The sequence below is a fragment of the Procambarus clarkii genome, chromosome 27 (assembly GCF_040958095.1).
Source record: "Procambarus clarkii isolate CNS0578487 chromosome 27, FALCON_Pclarkii_2.0, whole genome shotgun sequence".
NCBI classification, from domain to species: Eukaryota; Metazoa; Arthropoda; class Malacostraca; order Decapoda; family Cambaridae; genus Procambarus; species Procambarus clarkii.
In genome coordinates this window covers 10,046,335-10,072,786 of record NC_091176.1, presented here as the reverse complement: position 1 = coordinate 10,072,786, position 26,452 = coordinate 10,046,335, and the positions used below count along the sequence as shown (strand labels likewise).

At 36.9% G+C, this 26,452-nt stretch overlaps 2 protein-coding genes across 4 annotated transcripts; one reads left to right on the top strand and one right to left on the bottom strand.

The window, feature by feature from the left end:
* Positions 1-5,825: 5,825 nt before the first annotated feature.
* Positions 5,826-10,952, bottom strand: LOC123762832 (uncharacterized). Its single transcript, XM_045749593.2, has 3 exons — positions 10,460-10,952; positions 7,034-7,100; positions 5,826-6,878 (listed from the first exon to the last, which is right to left on the bottom strand). The coding sequence occupies exons 1-3, from the start codon at positions 10,762-10,764 to the stop codon at positions 6,246-6,248; spliced, it is 1,005 nt and encodes a 334-aa protein (XP_045605549.2). The 5' UTR covers positions 10,765-10,952; the 3' UTR covers positions 5,826-6,245.
* Positions 8,131-25,140, top strand: LOC123762656 (caldesmon). Of its 3 annotated transcripts, none has more exons than XM_069332319.1 (4): positions 8,131-8,464; positions 15,568-15,651; positions 17,156-17,233; positions 24,327-25,140. In XM_069332319.1, exons 1-4 carry the CDS (start codon positions 8,311-8,313, stop codon positions 25,094-25,096), a joined length of 1,086 nt encoding a protein of 361 aa, XP_069188420.1. In that variant the 5' UTR covers positions 8,131-8,310; the 3' UTR covers positions 25,097-25,140. The 3 variants fall into 3 exon arrangements, with proteins under 3 accessions (XP_069188420.1, XP_045605252.2, XP_045605253.2); XM_045749296.2 differs by lacking the exon at positions 8,131-8,464 and adding an exon at positions 12,879-13,316; XM_045749297.2 differs by lacking the exons at positions 8,131-8,464; positions 24,327-25,140 and adding exons at positions 12,894-13,316; positions 19,916-20,765.
* The last annotated feature ends 1,312 nt before the right edge of the window (positions 25,141-26,452 follow it).

Sequence of the window (26,452 nt, the reverse complement as noted above, 5' to 3'; positions counted from 1 at the left end):
CTTTGGCTTTGTATAACCCAATACAAACTTGTTTCCATAATGTGTAAAGATGCCTACATTAATATAAAAGATGTATGTAGTAGACAGCTGCTAGCAAATCAAATATATACTGCACAAATATTTCCTTATTGCAGTACCAGTACTCTCAAACCTTCCATAGACAATTCAGTATATGAAACTTCGGATCACAACCTGGGTAGCAAATCTTTTAGTTTACATACTAGGGCTAAACCAAAAAATTGTCAATTCTGAATGCTGTCATAACTTCAAATTTTACTATTGATAATTATCTTCTAACCTTGATAAATTTATTCTGCAATTTGCAAAGTTCATTCTTGCATTTCAATTTTATAATGGGAATCGGTTTTTAAGAACCTATTCCCATTATAAACCAAGTTTAAAAAAATCAAGCCAGTATTACTAAAGCTGCATTTTAAATGAAACTTCAAGGTGGTAAGGTATTGTTCAGTACTTCGTATTACTTGTATCTAGTAAGAAACTAATGTCTACAGTGAGAAGGTATAATTAGATGACTTTAAAGCTTGACTAGTAAAGTTACCAAGACTAAGTTAGAATTAGGCTAGTTTCGAATTGCTTAAAGATTATAGGGCCATGCAGAAATTCTTTGTACCAGTCTTGAATATCCCACACTTGACTACTACACAGCCTCCCCGGCCTGTCTTTAGCATTACTTGCTGTACCAGTTCCCGGTTCGGTGCCTTCTTTTTTATTACTTGCTGTACCAGTTACTTCACATTGGCAAGCCTTTAATTGCATTATGTATTTAAATGTGTATACAGTACGTAATCTTAGATGCAAGGTGGGGGGAACAAATTTGGAGGCATGAATGAAGCCAACTGAGGGCCAGTGGCAATGCACTCTGACAGTCTCAAGCGGGTAGAATGAGTGGGGACAACACAAAGATAGCTGGGAGGAAAATGTACATCTTCCTGGATGGACGTTTGTCGAGGAGGGCCAAAACAGTGGGAAGGAGCCGAAAAGATGAAGTTTAAAGGGGAACTAGGGCACAGTGGATATACAAGAGGGAAGTGGCAGACTGGGAATGATTTCAATGTCATTGGTTTATAGACGCCTGCAGCTTCGAGTGTGGAAGCTAGTGGTGGGGGTGTCGGTGTAATGTTTCGAAACTTTTTGGAAAGGGTAGAGAAATGCAATGTACGAAGTCATGTCTGAATAAGTTAAGACAGCAGACCTGGTGCCTTGCCTTGGAGAGATATACGATCGCAAAGTTTCAAGTTGGGATGGCTTGTTAGTGCATGTGCGGGGCCTCATTGCAGTTTGATAGTAAACCGTGTGAAGAGCAGTCTTAGAATGGCCAGTGGTAACCACAAGGGTCAAAGGGGACATCTCTGTACCTCAATACATTGTTCCTCTACATTTAGAGGAACTATTTACATATTCAAAATTTACAATACCTAATGCACCTACAAATCCTATCCAAATTTAAAACACTTTACAGAGATGCGAAGTATGGATGTATCCCTGAACGTAGCATCTGGCACCAGCAAGAATTACCAAAGATTAAAAAGTTTTTAATTTAAAAACCGTTCAACCGTAGTGAATGTCAATCTGGAAAAAGCATCCTTGGGCCTCGAGGATATTAATATCCTCACGGTAGTCATTTCCATCATTTCTAGTAGCAACATAGTGGGAATTACTGCCAATGCTGGTATTTTTTTGGAGATCTGAACCAACGTCTCCCCAATGCAAGACGAAGTAACCAAGAGCGGCGGCGGCTGTAACGACGTGCCATTCTGGGCGGGGTTGAAAGTATCTTCAGCGTAGATGAGGTCGGTATGAAAGTAAATCGGGGCGTGTATGTTCGACTATATACATATACATATATATATATATATATATATATATATACATATATATATATATATATATATATACATATATATATATATATATATATATATACATATATATACATATATACATATATACATATATATATATATATATATATATATATATATATATATATATATATAGAAATATATATATATATATATATATATATATATATATAGAAATATATATATATATATATATATATATATATATAGAAATATATATATATATATATATATATATATATATATATATATATATAGAAATATATATATATATATATATATATAGAAATATATATATATATATATATATATATATAGAAATATATATATATATATATATATAGAAATATATATATAGAAATATATATATATATATATATATATATAGAAATATATATATATATATATATATATATATATATAGAAATATATATATATATATATATATATATATATAGAAATATATATATATATATAGAAATATATATATATATATAGAAATATATATATATATATAGAAATATATATATATATATAGAAATATATATATATATATAGAAATATATATATATATATAGAAATATATATATATATATAGAAATATATATATATATATAGAAATATATATATATATATAGAAATATATATATATATATAGAAATATATATATATATATAGAAATATATATATATATATAGAAATATATATATATATATAGAAATATATATATATATATAGAAATATATATATATATATAGAAATATATATATATATATAGAAATATATATATATATATAGAAATATATATATATATATAGAAATATATATATATATATAGAAATATATATATATATATAGAAATATATATATATATATAGAAATATATATATATATATAGAAATATATATATATATATAGAAATATATATATATATATATATATATATATATATATATATATATATATATATATATATATATATATATATATATATATATATATATATATATATATATATATATATATATATATATATATTTCTATATATATATATATATTTCTATATATATATATATATTTCTATATATATATATATATTTCTATATATATATATATATATATATATATATATATTTCTATATATATATATATATATATATATATATTTCTATATATATATTTCTATATATATATATATATATATATTTCTATATATATATATATATATATATATATATATATTTCTATATATATATATATATATATATATATATTTCTATATATATATATATATATATATATTTCTATATATATATATATATATATATATATTTCTATATATATATATATATATATATATATTTCTATATATATATATATATATATATATATATTTCTATATATATATATATATATATATATATATTTCTATATATATATATATATATATATATATATTTCTATATATATATATATATATATATATATATTTCTATATATATATATATATATATATATATATTTCTATATATATATATATATATATATATTTCTATATATATATATATATATATATATATTTCTATATATATATATATATATATATATTTCTATATATATATATATATATATATATTTCTATATATATATATATATATATATATTTCTATATATATATATATATATATATATATATTTCTATATATATATATATATATATATATATTTCTATATATATATATATATATATATATATATTTCTATATATATATATATATATATATATTTCTATATATATATATATATATATATATATTTCTATATATATATATATATATATATATTTCTATATATATATATATATATATATATTTCTATATATATATATATATATATATATTTCTATATATATATATATATATATATATTTCTATATATATATATATATATATATATTTCTATATATATATATATATATATATATATTTCTATATATATATATATATATATATATTTCTATATATATATATATATATATATATTTCTATATATATATATATATATATATATATTTCTATATATATATATATATATATATATTTCTATATATATATATATATATATATATATATATTTCTATATATATATATATATATATATATATATTTCTATATATATATATATATATATATATATATATATATATATATATATATATATATATAGAAATATATATATATATATATATATAGAAATATATATATATATATATATATATATAGAAATATATATATATATATATATATATATATAGAAATATATATATATATATATATATATATAGAAATATATATATATATATATATATATATAGAAATATATATATATATATATATATATATAGAAATATATATATATATATATATATATAGAAATATATATATATATATATATATAGAAATATATATATATATATATATATATATATAGAAATATATATATATATATATATATATATATATATATTTCTATATATATATATATATATATATATATATATATATATATATATATATATATATATTTCTATATATATATATATATATATATATATATTTCTATATATATATATATATATATATATATTTCTATATATATATATATATATATATATTTCTATATATATATATATATATATATATTTCTATATATATATATTTCTATATATATATATATATATATATATATATATATATATATATATATATATATATATATATATATATATAGAAATATATATATATATATATATATATATAGAAATATATATATATATATATATATATATATATAGAAATATATATATATATATATATATATATAGAAATATATATATATATATATATATATATATAGAAATATATATATATATATATATATATATAGAAATATATATATATATATATATATATAGAAATATATATATATATATATATATATATATATATATATATATTTCTATATATATATATATATATATATATATATATATTTCTATATATATATATATATATATATATATATATATATATATATTTCTATATATATATATATATATATATATATATATATATATATATTTCTATATATATATATATATATATATATATATATATATTTCTATATATATATATATATATATATATATATATATATTTCTATATATATATATATATATATATATATATATATATATATATATATTTCTATATATATATATATATATATATATATATATATTTCTATATATATATATATATATATATATATATATATTTCTATATATATATATATATATATATATATATATATATATTTCTATATATATATATATATATATATATATATATATATATTTCTATATATATATATATATATATATATATATATATATATATTTCTATATATATATATATATATATATATATATATTTCTATATATATATATATATATATATATATATATTTCTATATATATATATATATATATATATATTTCTATATATATATATAGAAAAAAATACTTAGTGGGGGTCAAACAAATCTTGGAACAGCAGTTTAAAGGAATTGCACGTGTTAGTGTAGGTACGGCGCTGCGATCCCTCATAAGGAGGGGTAAAATGTGCAGTTGTCACAATGTTCACGTATGAGCTTGTGTACACGAAAACCATAAGAGGGTAATTGTAGGGACAAAAGTTACACATACCAATAAAGTCACATACGCAAAGCGTTTCGGGCAAAATTGAATAATTTAGATAAGTTATTAAGATAAAGGGTAAACCACTTAATACTAAAGAGGCCTCACTGGCTACGTAGACGTATGCGAGTTTCATCACAAGGGGCAATTCCAGAGGTGGTACCGTACTGAAGGAAATCTTATACTGAACTTGGGAAGATTTATTTTACACATTGGTACGGCATGCCAGGCATGCAAAAAATATACAATGATCTTTCAGGATTTATTTTTTAAATGTGTGCCGTTTATGATTTTGGGATAGATTTACACTGATATTGATATATCCATTGGAGTAAAAAAAAAAAAATGGATTTTTTTCCCAAATGTCAAGCCCACAATCCTTATTGTACTCCGATTTTCATTCAATGAGGAACATACATCGTTTCTTCAATAAGGCCCACGTACACTAAAGAAAATAATGGAACATGAAGGATCACAGATTTTCGCTGTAATGTATACCAATATAAGTTAAACGTTGAAGCGTTTACAGCTACATAGATTTCTAAGCTATATAACTGATGGTATATTAATACTTTTTATGAAGCAATTTGTTCCACCAAGTACATTTATAATCCCAGAACATTAATAATGAGCTGAAACACTCCAGTGGTGCCAAAAATGTATCTGATAGCTTGAGGTTCAAGGACAGTGTCAAGGATGTCTTTGATCTTTGTGGCACATTTGGGTAACAAGTATGTCATTTGGACAAGTGGAAATACTGCTTCTACGAAAGTCAATATGAGCTTCAAGGCAGTGGTAAGGAACATGCCCTGTGATACACCATTGGAGGTGGGGGAGCTTCCCGGGGACAAGATGGGAACTCTTGTTTTTGTAACTTTCCTATCTTTTTTAATATTTCTGTGAGCTGTTGTCATAGAGTTTGTTTTATTAACCATGACAAAAGCTGTGTGCGTCAGTGGTTTTGTGCCGTCTTCTACATCAGGCTTTGCAGCCACATACGCCGTAGAGTACTCGACACCTGCTGAAGACGGCGACAAGAGGGAGACTGAATCAAAGGCTGTGACCCTGGTAGTTACCACTCCTGACGGCTTGCTTCGGTCAGTTATACCTTCTATATCTGAAGAGCGTGATCCATTGATGAAGGTTGCATTTATTACTTTGTTAGGTACTGTAGTAGAGCCTGCATGGTTCGTGTTGAACAAGACCGAGTGGCTTCCGTTAGTCTTAATATTCACTTGCTGTAGAAGAGATCAAATAAGAAAATGAAAATGTTTTGTAAGCATCACACGGTATAACTTTCAGATTTATAAAAGTTGAATCATGAGCACAGGCAGACATTTTTTCTCCAAATTATTTCACTATTGTTGATGAATACACCGTCAAAATTAGTTGCCTGTTGCTGCTGCTGCCTGGAGATTGCGTGCACTGAGGAAGTCAGCCACGCCGCCCACACCGTCCACCTGCACCACACCACACATTAGTAACTTCATATAACCACTACCTCAAACTTAGCCACTCTTATATTTGCCCTCAACACCAAACAATTCGAGTCTCCTCTCACGCCGCCTGTCTATGACTGACGGCTACAGTGCACACATACAATGTGGAAGCAGCACTACGAGGCGGCCTCCATCTTTGGGCCTTCTCTAGCGGAGTGCGAAATGTTAAGAGTCTGCAAAATAAGAGTTGTATTAGCTGCAGTTTAACGTTACGTAACACAGCAGGCCGTGTGTCGTCACATAATGAGGCAGTACTACATTAGGCTGTGGAGGTTAACACTTAGAACAGTGGGGAAACCCTCCGCAACCTCAATTCACTACCTCTCAAATTCTATAGGTATTAACTGAAGTCTTGCATCCCTAACCCATGCAGCTCTAGCACTGTCAGAAATATTAATATGCAAAAAGTTTCTGCCGAAGACATTACGTAGAGATTTGTGCCTTGTTTAGTCAAATAGTACACGAAATGTCAAACTGACACAGACTACGCTCTTTCTAATATTTCGACAGCTAGGTTTATCAGAAAAATGTAAGCACTGGACGAGACTTGTTATACAGGATTACAGCTTGGCTAAAAAATGGTAAACAGTTACCGTCAATGAGCCATTTGGAGTGTTAAGCACGTTGTATAAAATGACAAATGTTCATTGCAAATTATGAAAACCTAAAAATTTTACTTTATCCACATTTCGCTTCTCGAAGAGCAAAATGTGTGATGAAAGAATAAGTTGTGTAGCAAAAACCGTTCTATTACCCTGCAGGATCCTACACGGAAAATTATACTATTAGGTATTTTCAAATGACACCTCCAATACAGTGTCATACATCGAAGTTGCTGTGCCAGAAGTGTTCTGTTACTATAAGTAAATAAAAGGAGTGATGAGCGACTGAAAAAATGTAACATTCACCGAGCTCTGATTCAGAACTTTTTGTATCTTCTGTAATATTTCTGTGCAACCACTCGTAGGATGAAGATGGGATTCACAATAAAAGGTGGTGCTGGAGACAAGTGACTGTACAGTTAGGCTTCGTTCTCTACTCTAATTCTGGAATCCTAGATTCGATTCCCGGGACGATTCGAACAGTAGTGGTAATGCAAGTTTTCCCCTCCACCTAATGCCTAGCAGTAAACAGATACTCAAAAGTTAGTCAGTTTATGTAGTGTTGCATCATGGGGAGGGTCAGTAGTTCCACCTTAAGGAACTCTATGCCAGCCGAAAGTGTACATACAAAAGCTTCCTGTCCCCCGACTAAACAGGGGCAGTCAAGACTGGCCTCGGGCCGGGCTTGTGGAGTAGAAAAACTCCCAGAACCCCATCAAGCAGGTAAGCCCACCCCTTCCTTTTACCCCACAATTACCAATGGGGTAAAACCACACAGTATGCAATGGTTCGGTTTCGGACCCCCAGCTGCCTCTTCATTGTCTCTTGCTAAATGACTGGTCCTGGTGGCAGTAGTGCAATTCAACTCTTGTGTTGACTCACTTTGTTCCTTACCGTTTTTTTATTAAACTGACACGCAACACATTGCTGCTACACTATTCTTTATGATATATTACAGTGTATATCAAGAGCAGAGTTACTCTAATGAATAATGTGAAAGATTGGTAATCGCTCTGCTAGACTTACCCCGTGCCTGCAGTACTGTGCAGTCCTGTGCCTCGAGTATTGTTATATCGCCCTATCCAAGTGTAGGGAACTTGTGTCTTTGGATAGGGCGATAAGGACCTGCACACCATTCAACTAATAAGTATTTTATTTATTTATTTTTATTTATTTATTGGAGATATATACAAGAGTTGTTACATTCTTGTAGAGCCACTGGTACGCGTAGCGTTTCGGGCAGGTCCCTGGAATACGATCCCCGCCGCGAAGAATCGTTGTTACAACCAAGTACACATTTTACTGTTGCGTTAAACAGAGGCTACAGTTAAGGATTTGCGCCCAGTAAATCCTCCCCGGCCAGGATACGAACCCATGACAAAGCGCTCGCGGAACGCCAGGCAAGTGTCTTACCACTACACCACGGAGACTAAACAGTACTATAAATATCTTAACATAAGAACATAAGAACATAAGAACAAAGGTAACTGCAGAAGGCCTATTGGCCCATACGAGGCAGCTCCTATTCTATAACCACCCAATCCCACTCATATACTTGTCCAACGTATTATATATATATAATAATATATCTTTAATATAATAATAATATATAATAATAAATAATAATATATAATAATAAATATATAATAATATATATTATATATATATATAATATATCTTAACAGTACATCAGGCTCCTCTTTCGTTAAACCCACAACCACGTGCATAGCCCTCCCGCATCTACAGAGGCCAAATGCTCGTCAATCCAGCTGGCAAACTATGGATGAAAAACGGTTTACACGACTAATGACGCTCTATAACACTAACGCTCTATCACACTAACAGTGCTTCCCTGACGACCTCTGAGCCACAACGTTAGACATGCTTCACCCACGTTCTTCAACTACAAATCTTCAATGGAGCCTAAACGCCTAAGCCTAACTAAACCTACAATTCTAGTGTATAATATACGAGAAGAAACCAATTTTTAATACACGTATGTTACAATTAATGAATGCGACTGGAAGGGGGGGGGCGGCCGCTAGTCTGACGAGCCTGGCCTGAGGACGGGTTGGAGGATAGTCTGCTAGCCTAACTGGCTAACCTGGCCGACGGGTCCTCCACACAGCCTTGGGCCCGGTATCACTCCTGAACCTTTTAACAGTTCTCACCCGCATTGTGAGAACCCGGCCAGCATGCCTCACCCGGCAGCTCTTACGGTGTAGGTGGCATAACGATACGGTAAAGCATTTCCTTCAACACTGTCCAAGACGTCATGCCACCACAAAATGGTCCTTGCGCAAATCTCGGCTTATTGCTCTCTTCCTCCTCTAAGTAGCCGCCGGGAAAAGCTAGATGCTCAACTTTAGAGAGCCCCCCCTACACCTATTCACCAGGCACGATTGCTGTACGAGTCGTTAGACGCTAGACTAATGGGACCAGCAATGCCCTTCGGACGTCCCCCGAACTCGTTACTGCAACGCATTAGACCCCTGGACCGTTATCGCCCTAACTATAACACATTCTTATTGTATCAAGAATATGCCACAAACCTTCCAGTTCACACAATTTGTCAGTCATATTATAAACAATGTTCAGTAACTTATCTCCGTGTACCATTTCCTCTCAAAACCTCATAGCTTTTGATAGTCTACTACGAGTTAAAACAAATACAATTGCACTGTCAAGTAATGCAAGTACTGTACAGCGTTTACTTACTGAAGAGCAACTCTAGACCATGTCTGGCGGAGGAGCATCGCAGAACCAGCTAGGTCGGTCGGATGTCGACCACTGAGGTCACGCCCAAGATCACCTGCGGCCTGTGACGACCGTTGGGTAGTCTCCGCAGGCCGTCGGAGGCAGCAGCTTAGTTCAAAGATTATCAGTGTTTGGCTGACTTGGTCCCTGTTGCAACTCAGTCCGTCCTCCAAACAAAGACCCAAAGTCCATTCCATGCACCCGCCAGAAAAGGTGTTTAGGTTCTGTTGGCGATTATTTGTATTTGTAGTACGTGGGTGAAGCATTTATAGCGTTGTGGTTCGAAGAAAATTAGTCAGTGACGCACTTGTTCCGGAAGTGTTCGAACGAAATCAGTTGTGAGTTGTGTGTAAACCGTTTTTCATTCATAAACAGGGGAGTTTGGCGGGTGCATGGAATGGACTTTGGGTGCTTGTTTGGAGGACGGCTGCTGGATGGAATGGACTTAGTTTGAGGACGGGGAGCAGCAACTACAGCCAAACGAGAAGGGCAGGAGAGAAACCTGGTTCGTTCCCAATACATGAACTTGGCACCTCACATTTTCCTGAAACTCCTTCACGAACAACAGATGGCGTTAAACGAAATTATGGCATGCATATCTCTGGAGTAATTAGTGTTTTCTAGGTAATTAAGGTTTCTTGGTGAAAATTTGTGGAATGCATTTTATATAAATGCTTAACGTGTGCAATGTTAAACCACCATACAGTGTATTGCAGACATTATAATTTATATAATGACAAACTAGGTGTCAGACCTAATTTTATACACTGGATCACCTGACGACTCGGCACTACGCAGTATTGATACATTATATATTGTACAGCGTCGTCTGAGATGATGAAGCAACCCGTCCTCGTAATAGCACGACGTATTTTGACGTATACTTTACCTAAGGCCAAAAACTGTTGCAGTTCAAGTTCAAGTTCAAGTATGTTTATTGAGATAAGCAATAAATACATCTCAAAGGGATAGAGTAGCTTAGGCTATTTCTACCCCCCCCCCCCCTAAACTGTTGCACAAGAAAAATGGTAGCGGCTCGCCAAATTGACAGTGTCCCATTTTCTGTTCGTGAGTCCTCTGGTAGGTTAGGTGAGGGCACGTTAGTACGACAAATACTAATTGTACAACAGTACAAATTGAAACTGTTGTACTTTTAGTTTGACAGTTTCCTGACGTTGGAAACCCTCGCGAGAACGGACTGGATGAAGAAGATTTAGACATAGGATATATAGTTTGAACAATGGTAGGACTTACTTAAATATAATGAATATACAAAATATATATATTCTGTATACAATATACCCATTATCTTTAAACCCTACCGTTACCCAATCCATATATATCCTAACACACACAGAAATCACTGTTCGAATGTTCGAATCCTAGTCACGGTCTTTGTGGATTTGTTCATATATATCCTATATCTGGGCCACACTGATCTGAAGAGTCGCCTCCTGAACACTATTTGTTGGTGGAGAGTCTGCAGGTGATCCAACTGTTTGTTTCCTTATATTTATGCAGCCAGAGCTTACACAGAACATACATGTATGTTCCTTATATATATATATATATATATATATATATATATATATATATATATATATATATATATATATATATATATATATATATATATTATATTATATATATATATATATATATATATATATATATATATATATATATATATATATATATATAATGTACCTAGTAGCCAGAACGCACTTCTCAGCCTACTATGCAAGGCCCGATTTGCCTAATAAGCCAAGTTTTCATGAATTAATTGTTTTTCGACTACCTAACCTACCTAACCTAACCTAACTTTTTCGGCTACCTAACCTAACCTAACCTATAAAGATAGGTTAGGTTAGGTTAGGTAGGGTTGGTTAGGTTCTGTCATATATCTACGTTAATTTTAACTCCAATAAAAAAATTGACCTCAAATATAATGAAATGGGTAGCTTTATCATTTCATAAGAAAAAAATTAGAGAAAATATATTAATTCAGGAAAACTTGGCTTATTAGGCAAATCGGGCCTTGCATAGTAGGTCAAGAAGTGCATTCTGGCTACTAGGTACGACATAATATATATATATATATATATATATATATATATATATATATATATATATATATATATATATATATATATATATATATATATATAATATAAAATCTAATAAAATCTATCCTTAAATCCATGACGGACTGACGCTTCGTCATTTTCCTTTCGTGTGTAGTTGAAGTTATTTTCAATCACGCTATTTTGACTTATTCTCTGCAACTGTAAGTACATGTAGTTAGCTATTCATTTAATTATAGATGGAAAAGGCTAGGAGGCTGCCGGGTGCTCACGTGGCGACCTCTGGCGCCTGCTGCTGCAGCATCACCCACTCCTCATACATTCTCCTGCTTTCCCACGAATCGAAAGTTTGATTGAATGCAACAATACAGTGGAAATCGATACACCAGGAAAAGTGGTTTCCAAAGGGTGAATGAGACGAAAGAATTAACACTTACCATTAAGGCAAGTTGGCAGCTATAGTGTGTGTGTGTTTATATATCAGTGTGGGGGTGCTCGTGTCCCCACCCTGACCTACTGATACAGCTGCTGCTTGTGGAGGTGGGTAGTGGCGGCCTGGGAGGTGCTGGCGGTGCTGGTCATGTGGCGTGTGCTGGCAGCGATGGTGTGGGTCGTCCCCTGGCAGGGGGCTCTCCTCTCTCATCCTCAGAATCAAAGTTCACTGGAAGGAAATATCGTATTCGATCATATAGCGCTGACTCAGATCCTCGACGAGTTTAAGAAGTTGACTGAAGGTAATGATTTTTTGTTTAGTTTTTAAGTACGTTTAGTTAATTTGGTATGCTCAACATACCAGGCCTGTGAGCTGTGATAAGAAGATTAGAGAGACACATAATGGACTCTGGAACACCCGACCCCTCATGTGCTCAGCACCGGCCTCTGGGTTATAGTTCAACCCGTCCTCTTAAAAATAACGTGCATATCGTATGCGCGCATGACCAAAAATGGACGTAATTTGAAATGAAATCGGCTCCCGAAAGTGACGTACTGTCCTGTTTTCTGTTTGAGTTCTTCGGCTTACTCGATTAGGTTAGAAGAGGAAACTTTCAATTAACAGTTTTCATGACGTTTTGAAACCTTAGGAGAACTTCCTGCCCTCCTAAACTACCAGCGGATCCTCAAATTGCTGTTATAGAAAAAAAATATTTTTAATTTTATTTTTTTATTTTCAAATTACGTTCATTTTCGACCATACGGGCAAATGGACAAAATTCAGACGTAATATATATATATATATTAGTGAGTCACTGTGGTACGGAATGCGCTCACGAGCTGAACAAACATTTAACTATAAGCAAGTTACAGCATTGAAGAACTAGCTGTAGCGTTTGTTAAGAAAGTCACACAATGTGGTCGAGCGCTCTGTAACTTGAGTTTATTGACTAAGCAAATCTAAAATCAAGTTATCAGGCCAGTAGCCTAATTACGATACTCCACTTAATGTTTCAGTGGTCACGAGGTAAACCAATAAGAAAGAAAATTTCCTTATATAAAAAAAAATAAGAAAGAAAAAATAAGAAAAATAAGAAAAAATAAGAATAAGAAAAAATATAAATATAAAATATAAAATAATATAATATAATATAAATAATATAAAATATAATATAATAATATAATTATATAATATAATAATATAATTATATAATATAATTATATAATAATATATAATATAAAATATAAAATATAAAATAAGAAAAAAATAAGAAAAAAATAAGAAAGAAAATTTAAAAATTTTTTAGACGCAGTGCAAATTTACAGCCCACGGTGTACAGTCCACGGTGTACAGCCCACGGTGTACAGCCCACGGTGTACAGCCCACGGTGTACAGCCCACGGTGTACAGCCACGGTGTACAGCCCACGGTGTACAGCAGGCAAACTTGAGATATCTGATTAGCATTTTGTGTAATATGTCCCGCAGATCACTGGCGACAGCCATCTCTAAATTAATGGATTTGTTCACCATCGATTACACCATGAGGTGGGATGGGGGAGGGGGGGAGGAAGTAGTATTGACAAGTTTATGAAAAACTGTTCACTAGGTCAGCTCGACCTCATCATCAGGTGCAAACGCCTAGCAGCACTTGTAGCTCAGTAATGACTATTGCAATTTATAAACAAACCTCCGCTGGGATCGAATCCGGACGCTTAGGACTACGAACACCGAGCGCTGTCCACTCAGCCGTCAGGCCCCCAATATTAAATCAAAACTGCTTTCGAGATTGGAGGTTTAGGGCATCAGTAAGGTCCATATAAAGAGAGGTTGGTGAATTTGGTTTTATAATAGAGAATGTTTATATGAGCCAACACAGCCGGTGCGCGCGACACACAACTACCGCCACGGGAGCCTCATACAGCTGCATTAATACAAGGAAACATGATTATGTCAAATGGTATTGGCTAGGAAAATTATGTTGTACTGCGCAACATATTAGTTGGAAGCAGTTGCTGACTGTACCATAGTTGACGACGAGCACAGCGGTCCCCACACTGTTGCCTTCGTTGTTGTTGTTGCTGTTGTAGATACTGCTACTCGGAACAAAACTTCCATGTAGTACGGTCTATGGCGAGCCCGTAATTTCCTTCGTTACACATCAACATTTAAATAGATCCAAGATGAGTGAAGTGTGGATGTGTCGCTTCTTGCTTTAGCGTATGCAATAAATACAAATAATAAATAGTAATATTAAAAGTACCGACGACTGAGGGAGGGCAGGAATGGTGCTTAACCACTTAGGACGGTCGGGGGACTGAACACCGATCTGCAGGAAGCGAGGCTGTTGCTCTACCGTCCAGCCCAAGTGGCTGGGCTAGACGGACGGTAATCACACACGGTAATCTTCCACTGCTTAGATTTGAATCATTACATACGAGTATATGTTGGATAACATAATTTCCTTTCTGGCTTCCCTACTAGGATAATATGGTTAACCAAAGCAGGAGGAGTGTCACAGTTGACCAACTAACCTGAAGACTTATGATCACAGGGGCGGCGGAGACCAGGAGCTGCGTCAGCGAAGTCACGACCTGGTTCACAGCCCACCGAGACCACCAGGATGAGGTCACCCAAGGTCAGTGTCTCTCTTATTCCTTATGTTAAGGCACAAAAACCTTATTTAACCTGTCAGTGTCGTCATTTCCTGCTGCTTGTTACAACGACAGGACCACGTCACCAAGGTCAAGCGTCGATACTTCCCATCACAAGGTGCTTTATGTTTTTCCATCATCTTCCCATCATCGTAGTGCTTTGGAACTTGTAAGCGGCTTAATCAATGTAAGCAGAGCCGTCATGATTAAGGACAGATGTACAGGTTTCGTAAGTGGTTGGGTAAATGCTTTATGACTCCTGGTCCGAGTGAGCAGGGATAATCCTGGTTGGCAGTCTGATATCATGAAGGATTTACTATCCACAAGACACGCCAGAGACCACACACGCTTCAAGATGTTACACGACCAAGGCCACATTCACTCCAAATATCTGTCACCTACGGGGCTACTCATGCCCGTACCGCCTCTTGTGGTAGCTTAATCTTCATCAGTCACTCAGTCAAGCCACCACCATCTGGTCACCATTTGGTCCGGGAGACATCTCCCGTCACGCAGGGTGCAGTCGCGCCTCAACAGATCTCCAGTATCAGCTCTTGATACTGGTAATGGCTCAAAAGGGCCACCACTTACGGGCTATTCATGCCCGTGCCACCACTTGGGTGGCTTAATCTTCATCAATCAATCAGTCAAGCCACGAGAGACGACTCGGTGGTGATCACTGTTAACTTTTCTCCGGGACACGCAGTCAAATGTTTTGTACTTTATGTTGCCTTCCCATACTAGATATTGTATATAATACAGCTGTATTCCTCTGCCCTGTGTATAATACAGCTGTATTTCTGGACCTGTGTGTGTGATACAGATGTAAGCTATACTGACTAGTGACTAACGGTGAACTATATACTGTATATACTAACGCTTGACTAGAACCGGTTTTCCTGATTTCCCACTCTCTCAAAAATCCAACCTCACACACTCACATATACGAACCCAAGCAACCCACCTAACCTATTGTGTCCCACGCTTGGATAAACGAAGATATTTGTGAGCCGCCACTTTTCAAAGTAAGTTGCATTTGTAACGCTAGTTGCCGTAACGTAAAGAAACGTGACGTATTATTTAAGAGAACGGGTTGTGATATACTCCTCTGTTCGAGAGTCTATAACATTCCATCCCCCTGGAGTCGTATAGTCCCAACGTCGCTACGACACTAGGCTACGACACTAGGCTACGACACTAGGCTACGACACTAGGCTACGACACTAGGCTACGACACTTGGCTACGACACTAGGCTACGACACTTGGCTACGACACTAGGCTACGACACTTGGCTACGACACTAGGCTACGACACTAGGCTACGACACTAGGCTACGACACTTGGCTACGACACTAGGCTACGACACTAGGCTACGACACTAGGCTACGACACTAGGCTACGACACTTGGCTACGACACTAGGCTGCGACATTAGGCTGTCTCACGTGTGTGGTTCTCTTCTTCAAGCTTGTGGTTCTCTTCTTGCAGGGCTCAGGGAGATAGAAGCTGGGGTGAAGAACCTCGCACAGCAGCTGAGGGCACACCTGCTCGAGGCTCGACAACCAGGTATGTCCTCTCACGTGTGTCCTGAACCTTTTGAACCCCTAGAGTGAGAGAGGAACAAGAGCTGAGATGGAGGGCACGAGTGGATGAAGTGTTTTGACAGGAAACATAACCCTAGTGTTTAGTGAGAGATCTTTAGTGGTAGTTGTGTTGTGTGCGTTGTGGTAGGTGTGGTTGTGTTTGATATTTAGTGTTGTAAATTGATTGATATTTAGCACATGTATTCACCTAGTTGTGTTTGCGGGGGTTGAGCTTTGCTCTTTCGGCCCGCCTCTCAACTGTCAATCAACTCTTTACTAACTACTTTTTTTTCACCACACACCACACACACACACACACACACACACACACCCCAGGAAGCAGCCCGTGACAGCTGACTAACACCCAGGTACCTATTTACTGCTAGGTAACAGGGGCATTCAGAGTGCAAGAAACTTTGCCCATTTGTTTCTGCCTGGTGCGGGAATCGAACCCGCGCCACAGAATTACGAGTCCTGCGCGCTATCCACCAGGCTACCAGGCCTCAAGATGTGTATCTTGACAAACGATAAGCCTTACACAAATGCATAACCTTACACTGTTATCAGAAAACAAATATCTGGATGAAATTTCGTAATTGGGGTTAAATAATTCGTTAAGGTATAATTGAGTATAAAACTGTTTCTGGAGTAATACCATGTCTCTCCAGGATTGTCGAAGCCCAGCTGTCACCATACAGAACAAGACCAATACGGTTCTTGGTCTTAAATCTTGAAAGGTTAGCAAGAGATATGCAAATGTTATCATACTCTAGTGAGGCTTCACTTGGAATATGTTGTGTAGTTGTGGTCCCCACACTACACAATTGATATAAATTCTCTGGAGTACATAGAAAGGTTGCAAAGTTGAACAAATAGCCTCAATAATCACATGAAAGCAGCATGAGAACACTGAGGATGCGCTCTTCATAGAGGAGCCAGCACATGTGTTATCTTATTTATTTATTTATTTATGCATATACAAGAATGTACATAAGGAATGTGAGGATACAAATATGGTAATTACAGTCTTGTAAAGCCACTAGCACGCGCAGCGTTTCGGGCAGGTCAAATATAATCTAATCGATCTAATTGAGATCTTAGCTTCTCTTTTAGACTGGTTATCTTGAGATGATTTCGGGGCTTTGCGACCATACGACCGGGCCTCCTTTTTTGTTATACACCCCCAGGAAGCAGCCCGTAGCAGCTGTCTAACCCCCAGGTACCTATTTACAGCTAGGTGAACAGGTTCATCAGGGTGAAAGAAACTTTGCCCATTTGTTTCCGCCTCCACCAGGGATTGAACCCGGAACCTCGGGACTACGAATCCGAAGCGCTGTCCACTCAGCTGTCAAGCCCCCTGACAGTGGGGGGTGATAAGCTTAAAAATTGTGCAAAATGAATACAAAAATGGTTTATAAAGGTCTATGGTAAAAATCGGTTAGGTAACAATTGTGGCATTCTGGAAGAAACTGCCAAGGGAAAAAAAGATGATTTTTTTTTATCTTTATTTAAGAAAATACAATATAAATCATAATTCACCAAAAGGATGAACCATCCTGCTTCCTCCTCTACCTGGCATAAATTCACGAAAATAATTCACAAAACCTTAATTCACAAAAATAATAATGTTTTGGCCTCTTGCTAACTGCGGAGTTTCTAACTGCTCTCCAGAGCGGTTAGTAACTTAGGCTTCACCTTAATCATCCAGATTCACCAAGGATGGGAAATCTGCCCCTTAACGCTCTAAAGGTCCTCCCCCCATCCCCCAGTGGACAAGAATAACGTTGCTTGAATGTTATCATTGTTGAATTAACGACGTTCAAGAAACGTAAAATCAAATTTTCAATCCCACTTTTGGATATTGTGTTCACGGGATCCTGGCCGTCATGTGACCGACTCATCTGATTCTATTTAATGTTTGATTTACAAAGGATTACAAATTAATACAATTAACAACAGACACTTGGACCAAAACTTAGACTTATGGAAAGTTTATGGTGTACACAGGTAGAACTATTTTCTAATATATTTTTTGGAGTATGCTCTATATTTCTCCGGCTTACGTAGCTGTTTCTCGTATTAATCACTCCACTAAATAAAATATATTTGGCTTCGTTGAAGTGTTTGTCAATAATTTTAATACCTTTGTTGAACATTATGTTTAGTCAATATTAAGTGTATTTCTGAGTCATGATTGTCATGATTGTCATGCGCTGTGATCATTTTGAACACTTTGCATTTAAATCACCAAATAGTCTTCTCGTTTCATAACTCAATAAATTCAGTTATTTTAAACGCATTTGGTAGCATCTACTGTAATGTCTTGCTACCATCTTTATCGTTCACCGTCTTGAATACAGTTCAGTCTGTATTGTTGACTACAGCTCAGCCCGCGTTGGCGTGCCGAGCTGTAAGACTTCTGTAAGTCTTTCAAGGCACCATTTACTGTTGTCACTACAGCTTACTTGCTCTCATCCAGAAAGACATGTTCTACACAACCTTGTCAGATCAGAACTTTTTAAGTTTCGTCAAATTAGATGAGCTTAGTTGTGAGTAAGAAGGATGTATGTAAGCTGACAAGCACCAAAATACTCTTTTATATGTATTGCTTTCATAAAGATTTCGTGCATACAGGTAACATATATGGTTGTGCCTCTTCCTGCAGACTTGCCGACCGCAGACGCCAAAACAGAAAGTCTGCTGGCCGAGGTTACTCTTCGGGAAAACCAGATAATCGATCTTGAAATTGAAAACAACCGCTCCCAAGCTGAGATACTGCGACTGGAGGAGGAAATCACTCGGATCCAGTCGGAAACTAATGACATTAAGAGCAAGGTTAATCTGGCAGGGGAAGAGTTGAGAGTGATGAAGAGAGACGCCAGGGAGGTGGAGAGAGAGACCCAGCAGGTGACTCTCAAGGTCCAGGAAGTGGAGACGAACAACGAACGAGCGAGGAACGAGACTCTCCGGATGAGGCAAGAGACAAGTCTCCTGAAGGAAAGAAATCGGAACTTGGAAGAGGAGAAGCGAGTGTTAGAACAAAGAAATAGAGAGATCGAAGAGGAAAATAAGCAGCTTGAGGAAAGAGGCAGACACCTAGAGGAGGAGAACAACCAAACACAACACAGAATGGCAGAAGCTGAAGAGCAGAAGGCAAAGTTGGAACAAAGGAAAAGGCATCTTGAGGAGAAGAAGAGGCAATTGGAAGACAAGAATAATCAAGACGAAGCCAATAGGGAAAATCTAGAAAGGAAAGTAAGAGAACTGGAGACGGAGAAGAGAGCCCTGACAGAGAAGAAAGGGACGATTGAGAGAAGAGCGTCAGAGAGAGAGAGAGAGCAGCAAGGGGTGGAGGCAGCGGACGCCCCCACCACTAGTGTAGACCAACTGGCTGCCGGGTCTCAGGGCTACTAACACCCCACCACTTCCTCTCCGTCATTTCACACTTCATGTTATATACGCATGCGAATACAATTAAATATATATTAATAAACCCAAGGACATCCCTCTATGCATACACTATATATATTGCAACCTATACTTATGGCACAGTATTGAAATTTTAACTTAGGCAAAATGCTTTACCTGGTTCTAAATACTGAAGGGTGGATCCAGCTACCACACGAGTCTAAGCGCTCCTGGGTGGTTTTACGGGGAGAATGTGCAGTATAAAGTTAGGTTATACCGTGTTAGATATGTTCTTGTTTACATATATAGTGAAGTGACTCCTTGATGGAAGCTGTCAGGTGTTGATGATGGGAAACACTAGTGAGAACTATTTCCCTCGAGCACCGGTGATGGCCGAGTGGGGGAGGAACTCATGCACGCACTCTGGCGGGTCTACACTACGCACGCACTCTGGCGGGTCTACACTATGCACGCACTCTGGCGGGTCTACACTATGCACGCACTCTGGCGGGTCTACACTACGCACGCACTCTGGCGGGTCTACACTATGCACGCACTCTGGCGGGAGTAAGAGTCACGTGAGCCTGGAGACTGGTCTAGCGTATACCAGGAAGAAAGGGTGAAAGGAGATATCCACAATAATGAGAAAAGATGTTCCGAAATTGTAATGCAAGACCTATGTAGACCTGTTCCTTGTCATGGAGGGCTGAGTGGAGGGCTGAGTGGAGGGCTGAGTGGAGGGCTGAGTGAAGGCTGAGTCTGTAGGCTCTCCAAAGTACCAGTAATTCACTTACATTCAAAATTACCTCATGCTGCACTATTTTTCTACTCTAAAGCATTATGAAATATACATACACACATTGGGCCTCGCGGCTAAGGTGGACAGCTCCCCGGGGGTCCTAAGTGCCCGGGTTCGATTCCCGGCCGAGGCAGAAACAAATGGGCAATTTTTTTTTTACCCTGATTCTCATGTTCACCTAACAGTAAATAGGTACCTGGGAGTTAGACAGCTGTTACGGACTGATTCCTGGTTATGCGTGTATTCACCTAGTTGTATTCACCTAATTGTGCTTGCGGGGGTTGAGCTCTGCTCTTTCGGCCCACCTCTCAACTGTCAATCAACTGTTTTTACTATTATTTTTTTCCACACCACACACCCCAGGAAGCAGCCCGTGACAGCTGACTAACTCCCAGGTACCTATTTACTGCTAGATAACAGGGGCATAGGGTGAAAGAAACTCTGCCTATTGTTTCTCGCCGGCGCCCGGGATCGAACCGGGACCACAGGATCACGTGTACAGCGTGTTGTCCGCTTGGCCATCGGCTGTGTGTGTGTGTGTGTGTGTGTATGTTGAGTGTGGGTGTGTGTGTGTGTGTGTGTGTATGTTGAGTGTGGGTGTGTGTGTGTGTGTGCGTGTGTGTGTGTATGTTGAGTGTGTGTGTGTGTGTGTGTGTGTGTGTGTGTGTGTGTGTGTGTGTGTGTGTGTGTGTGTGTGTGTGTGTGCGTGTGTGTGTGTTAGAAAAAGATATATGTAGTAGAGATAATAAAGGAAACATAGATTGGTTAGAAAGGCGGGGTCCAAGAGCTAGTATAGCTCGATTCTACAGGCACAAATAGTAAATATATATATATATATATATATATATATATATATATATATATATATATATATATATATATATATATATATATAAATATATATATATAAATATATTCATTATATTATTACAATGACAAATAAATACACGTGATAAAATCAAATGATGTTACATTAGTAATACAAATGTGTGCAGGAAAAAAATTGGGAAAGTTTATCACTGTTGACTATTTTTACTTCTAACTTAAACAAATTATATTTGTAAAGGAACGTAACAGGTCTTCATATTAAAAAGTTGTGTTACTCACAACATACCTATGTTGTGAGGCATAATCTGCCCCCCCCCCTCACAGCGCCTCTAACTAGGAAACTAACCACTAGACACCAGCCTCCTCCTCCTCTCTGCTGCTCATACCCACAGAACTGCTTTAATATATTTCCAGTAACACTAGTGATATCTTCTAATATGCTGATTTACCACATGTATATTGTCACAAAGTCATTATTTTAATATTCTCACCCGTAACACTGTGCTTTGATTCTCACCCGTAACATCAGAAGCAATCCGAGGCCACCAGGGGCCATCAGGGACCACCAGGGGGACCATCAGGAGCCATAAGAGGCCATCAGGGATCATCAGGGGCTACCAGGGGGCATCAGGGGCCATCAGGGATCATCAGGGGGTTACCAGGGGATATCAGGGGCCATCAGGGATCATCAGAACCATCAGGGACCAACAGGGGCCACCAGGGGACATCGAGGACCATCAGGGGCCATCGGGATCATCAGGACCATCAGGGACCAACAGGGGCCATCAAGGACTATCAGGGGCCATCAGAGGCCACCAGGGTCCATCAGGGACCATCAGGAGCCCCCCAGGGACCATCAGGAACCATCAGGGACCCTCAAGGGCCACCAGGGACCATCAGGGGCCATCAGGGACTATCAGGAGTCACCAGGGGCTATCAGGGGCCATCAGGAGCCACTAGAGGTCATTAGGCACCATTAGGCACCATCAGGGACCACCAGGGGCAACCAGGGACCATCAGAGGCCATCAGGGGCTATCAAGGGCTACCAGAAACCATCAGGGACCACCAGGGGCCATCAAGGACCATCAGGGGCCATAAGGGACCATCAGAGGCCACCAGGACCATCAGGGGCCACCAGGGACCATCAGGGGCCACCAGGAACCATCAGGGGGCCACCAGGGACCATCAGGGACCATCAGAGACCATCAGGGACCATCAGGGACCGTCAGGGGCCACAGTATGTCCGGCAGATGTCGACAGGGTGGGTTTACTTCACATATAAACAGCTGGGAACGCAACAGCTGAAAGAAAATCATAAGGATTTGATAATATTTATTTATAGAAAAAATCAAATCACAAATACAGAGGCTAGATATAACTAGTGAAATTTTTGCTCTTGATTTTGTGGAATCAGAAAACATGGAATAAAGGTACAGCTACTGACGGCGACACTTAATTTTAATCTAAAATCTTACACAAAAAATGTTTAGAGATGGAGTCCCATACCGTTATTATTTGGTGAAACCTGTCCTCTTAAAAAGAGCGTCGCTTTTGGCCGTTTGCCCGTATGGCCGAATTTGGACGTAATTTGAAAAAAAAAAATGAACATAAATTTTTGATTTTTTTTTTCAACAGCAGTAAGTTAAGGGTCCTCTGATAGGTTAGGTGGGCAGGAAATTCTCATAAAGTTTCAAAACGTTATGAAATACGTTAATTTAAAGTGTCCTCTCCTAACCTCTGCGTGTAAGCCGGACGACTCAAATAGAAAATGGAACAGAACGTCACTTTTGTGAGTCGATTTAATTTCAAATTACGTCCAAATTTGGCCATAGTGCGCATACGGGCCAAAAGTGACGTTATTTTTAAGAGGACGGGTTGCTCATACCCCCCTGCAAGGTAAGGTTAGGAACCTTACCTTGGTCTAGACACCTTAATCATTCATTTTCGGCTACATCAATATCTATCTGTACCTCCTCCGTTTCCTTCTCCTCACTTCCTCAGTCTCTTCCTCCCTCCCCCTCACTCTCCATCTTCCCACAGGCCATAACAGCTGCGGGATCATTGTAGACGTGCTGCGGAGAGACATCGTGCTCCGGGGCTCCGTTATCCAACGGCTTCAGCTGGAAAACACCAACCTAAGGGCGCAGCATTCTCAGGCGCTGGAGAAGGACCAGCAGGCGACAAGACAGCAGCAGGAGTTGCAGACTAAGTTACAACAGGTTGAGGAAGAACAGCAGCAGATTACAATAAAGTTCGAACAGGTGAAAACTGACTACTTCCGCGTGAGGAGCGCCCTCCTGGAGACAGACTTACAGCACAAAGAACTGAAATCTGAAATGAGCGCTCAGATGCGTCAGTTACTCATGGAAAAGGGAAGGGGTCTCCACCTGGAAACTGTGAAGGTACAGTTAGAGAACAAGACAAGAGAACTTCAAGAGGAGAGGGAGCAACAGCAACAACTCAACAAACAGCTGATAGAAGCAAGAAAACCACTAGAGGAAAGTATTGAAAACATAGAAAACGAGAAGACACAGTTGCTACAAGATTGCATGGAACTCGGGGCGATAAATCAGCAGCTAGAAAGTAAGAACCAGGAGACAGTGGAGATGTACCTCCAGCTACAACAACGCAACATTCACATAACGGAAGAAACTGAGCGTCTGACGCGGTATATTAGTCAGGAGGAACTAAAGTTGAAGAAGATGGAAGAGAAAACTGAAGAGGTGATGGAAAGGAAGGAAGAGATGAGAGGGACCACGCAGATCCTGGAACGTCAAGATGACTCTTACCAGACAACTTCAAGTTCCTAGCGTTCTTCACACTACAATAATAGCTGCAAGAGCAGTTATCAGTATTCATATTAGTTATTATTATTATTATTATTATTATTATTATTATTATTATTATTACTACTTTGATGTCATTATAATACTATATCAACTACATATCTGTTATTACCTGTTCTTAAACACGTATAACGTAGAATTATGAATGAAACGTGGTGGGAGGAGTCCGTAGACCTTCAACGCTTCCAATTAAACCTACAAAACCCACTAATCCCCTTCATATAGACTAGGGTAGCTGCATGAATGCAGATTTACTTTATGTGTTAATAAAACAAAATATAAAGACATAGCTAGCGCTTGACATAAACCACGTGACCCTTCACATGGTCTACGGTAGCTGCATAAATGCACCTTGTCCTAAGTATATTTCAAAATGAACCCAGAAGCGCAGTCAGGCAGAGTGATTGCCAGGATCAGGTTTGGATATCGTTTACCTGTGGCAGGTGGCTAGAGGTGACGAATCTCTCAGTCCTGAATATTCCAGGTGTAAACTCTGCAAGAAGGACCTGGGTCATGATCTCACACACAATATTACTGAATGTCTAGTCATTAGACCCTTCAACCCTGCCGGTATGAGGTACCTGGATCTTTGCAAATACTGTATTTACTCACGAGTTCTAGAGGATATCATCAAAATTTCTCCAAAGTTTGTCAGTGCAGACTACTGCTCTCATGCCCCTGTATGACTAACCATCCTGCGAGATGGGGCGTTTATAGTATTACGTAGCTAGTTCTCCTAGAGGTTCAACCGTTTATATAGTGCACAATAGCTGCATAAAAAAATTCTTATACACAGACTCAGTGTCAGGTTAGACACCTGGCTGAACTCTTACACAAACAGAACCAGCGGCACTACCGCTAGTTATCTGTACATTAAAAAAAAATGGAGAAGGAGAAAGTTTCTGTGATTTAATATCTCCTCTTCAACAACTTGAAAACGTCTGCAAAACAGACAACAAGAACCTCATATTAGCAATTATAAATAACCTGCTCGCTGTACAGACCGTAGCAAATCACGGTGACACACTTACCTTTAAGGTAAACAAGTTTGTTGAGCATTATTCAAGTAGATATTAGCTATACCCAGTTCGGCTGAGCCCCGGCAAGCCTTCCCATCCCGGAAAAATAAGTAATTGAGAATTTTAATATATTTTCCATTCTTCTGGTCGCCGCCACCATCACCTCCCCGAGATACAAACCTGCAAGGTGATGCTGCATGTGTGTTGAAGCCTGGAGACGTCGACTGTGCCAGTCCTACAGCACATACAACCACTACAACACATACAACCACTATGGCTATGTCTCTACGTTTGTTACATG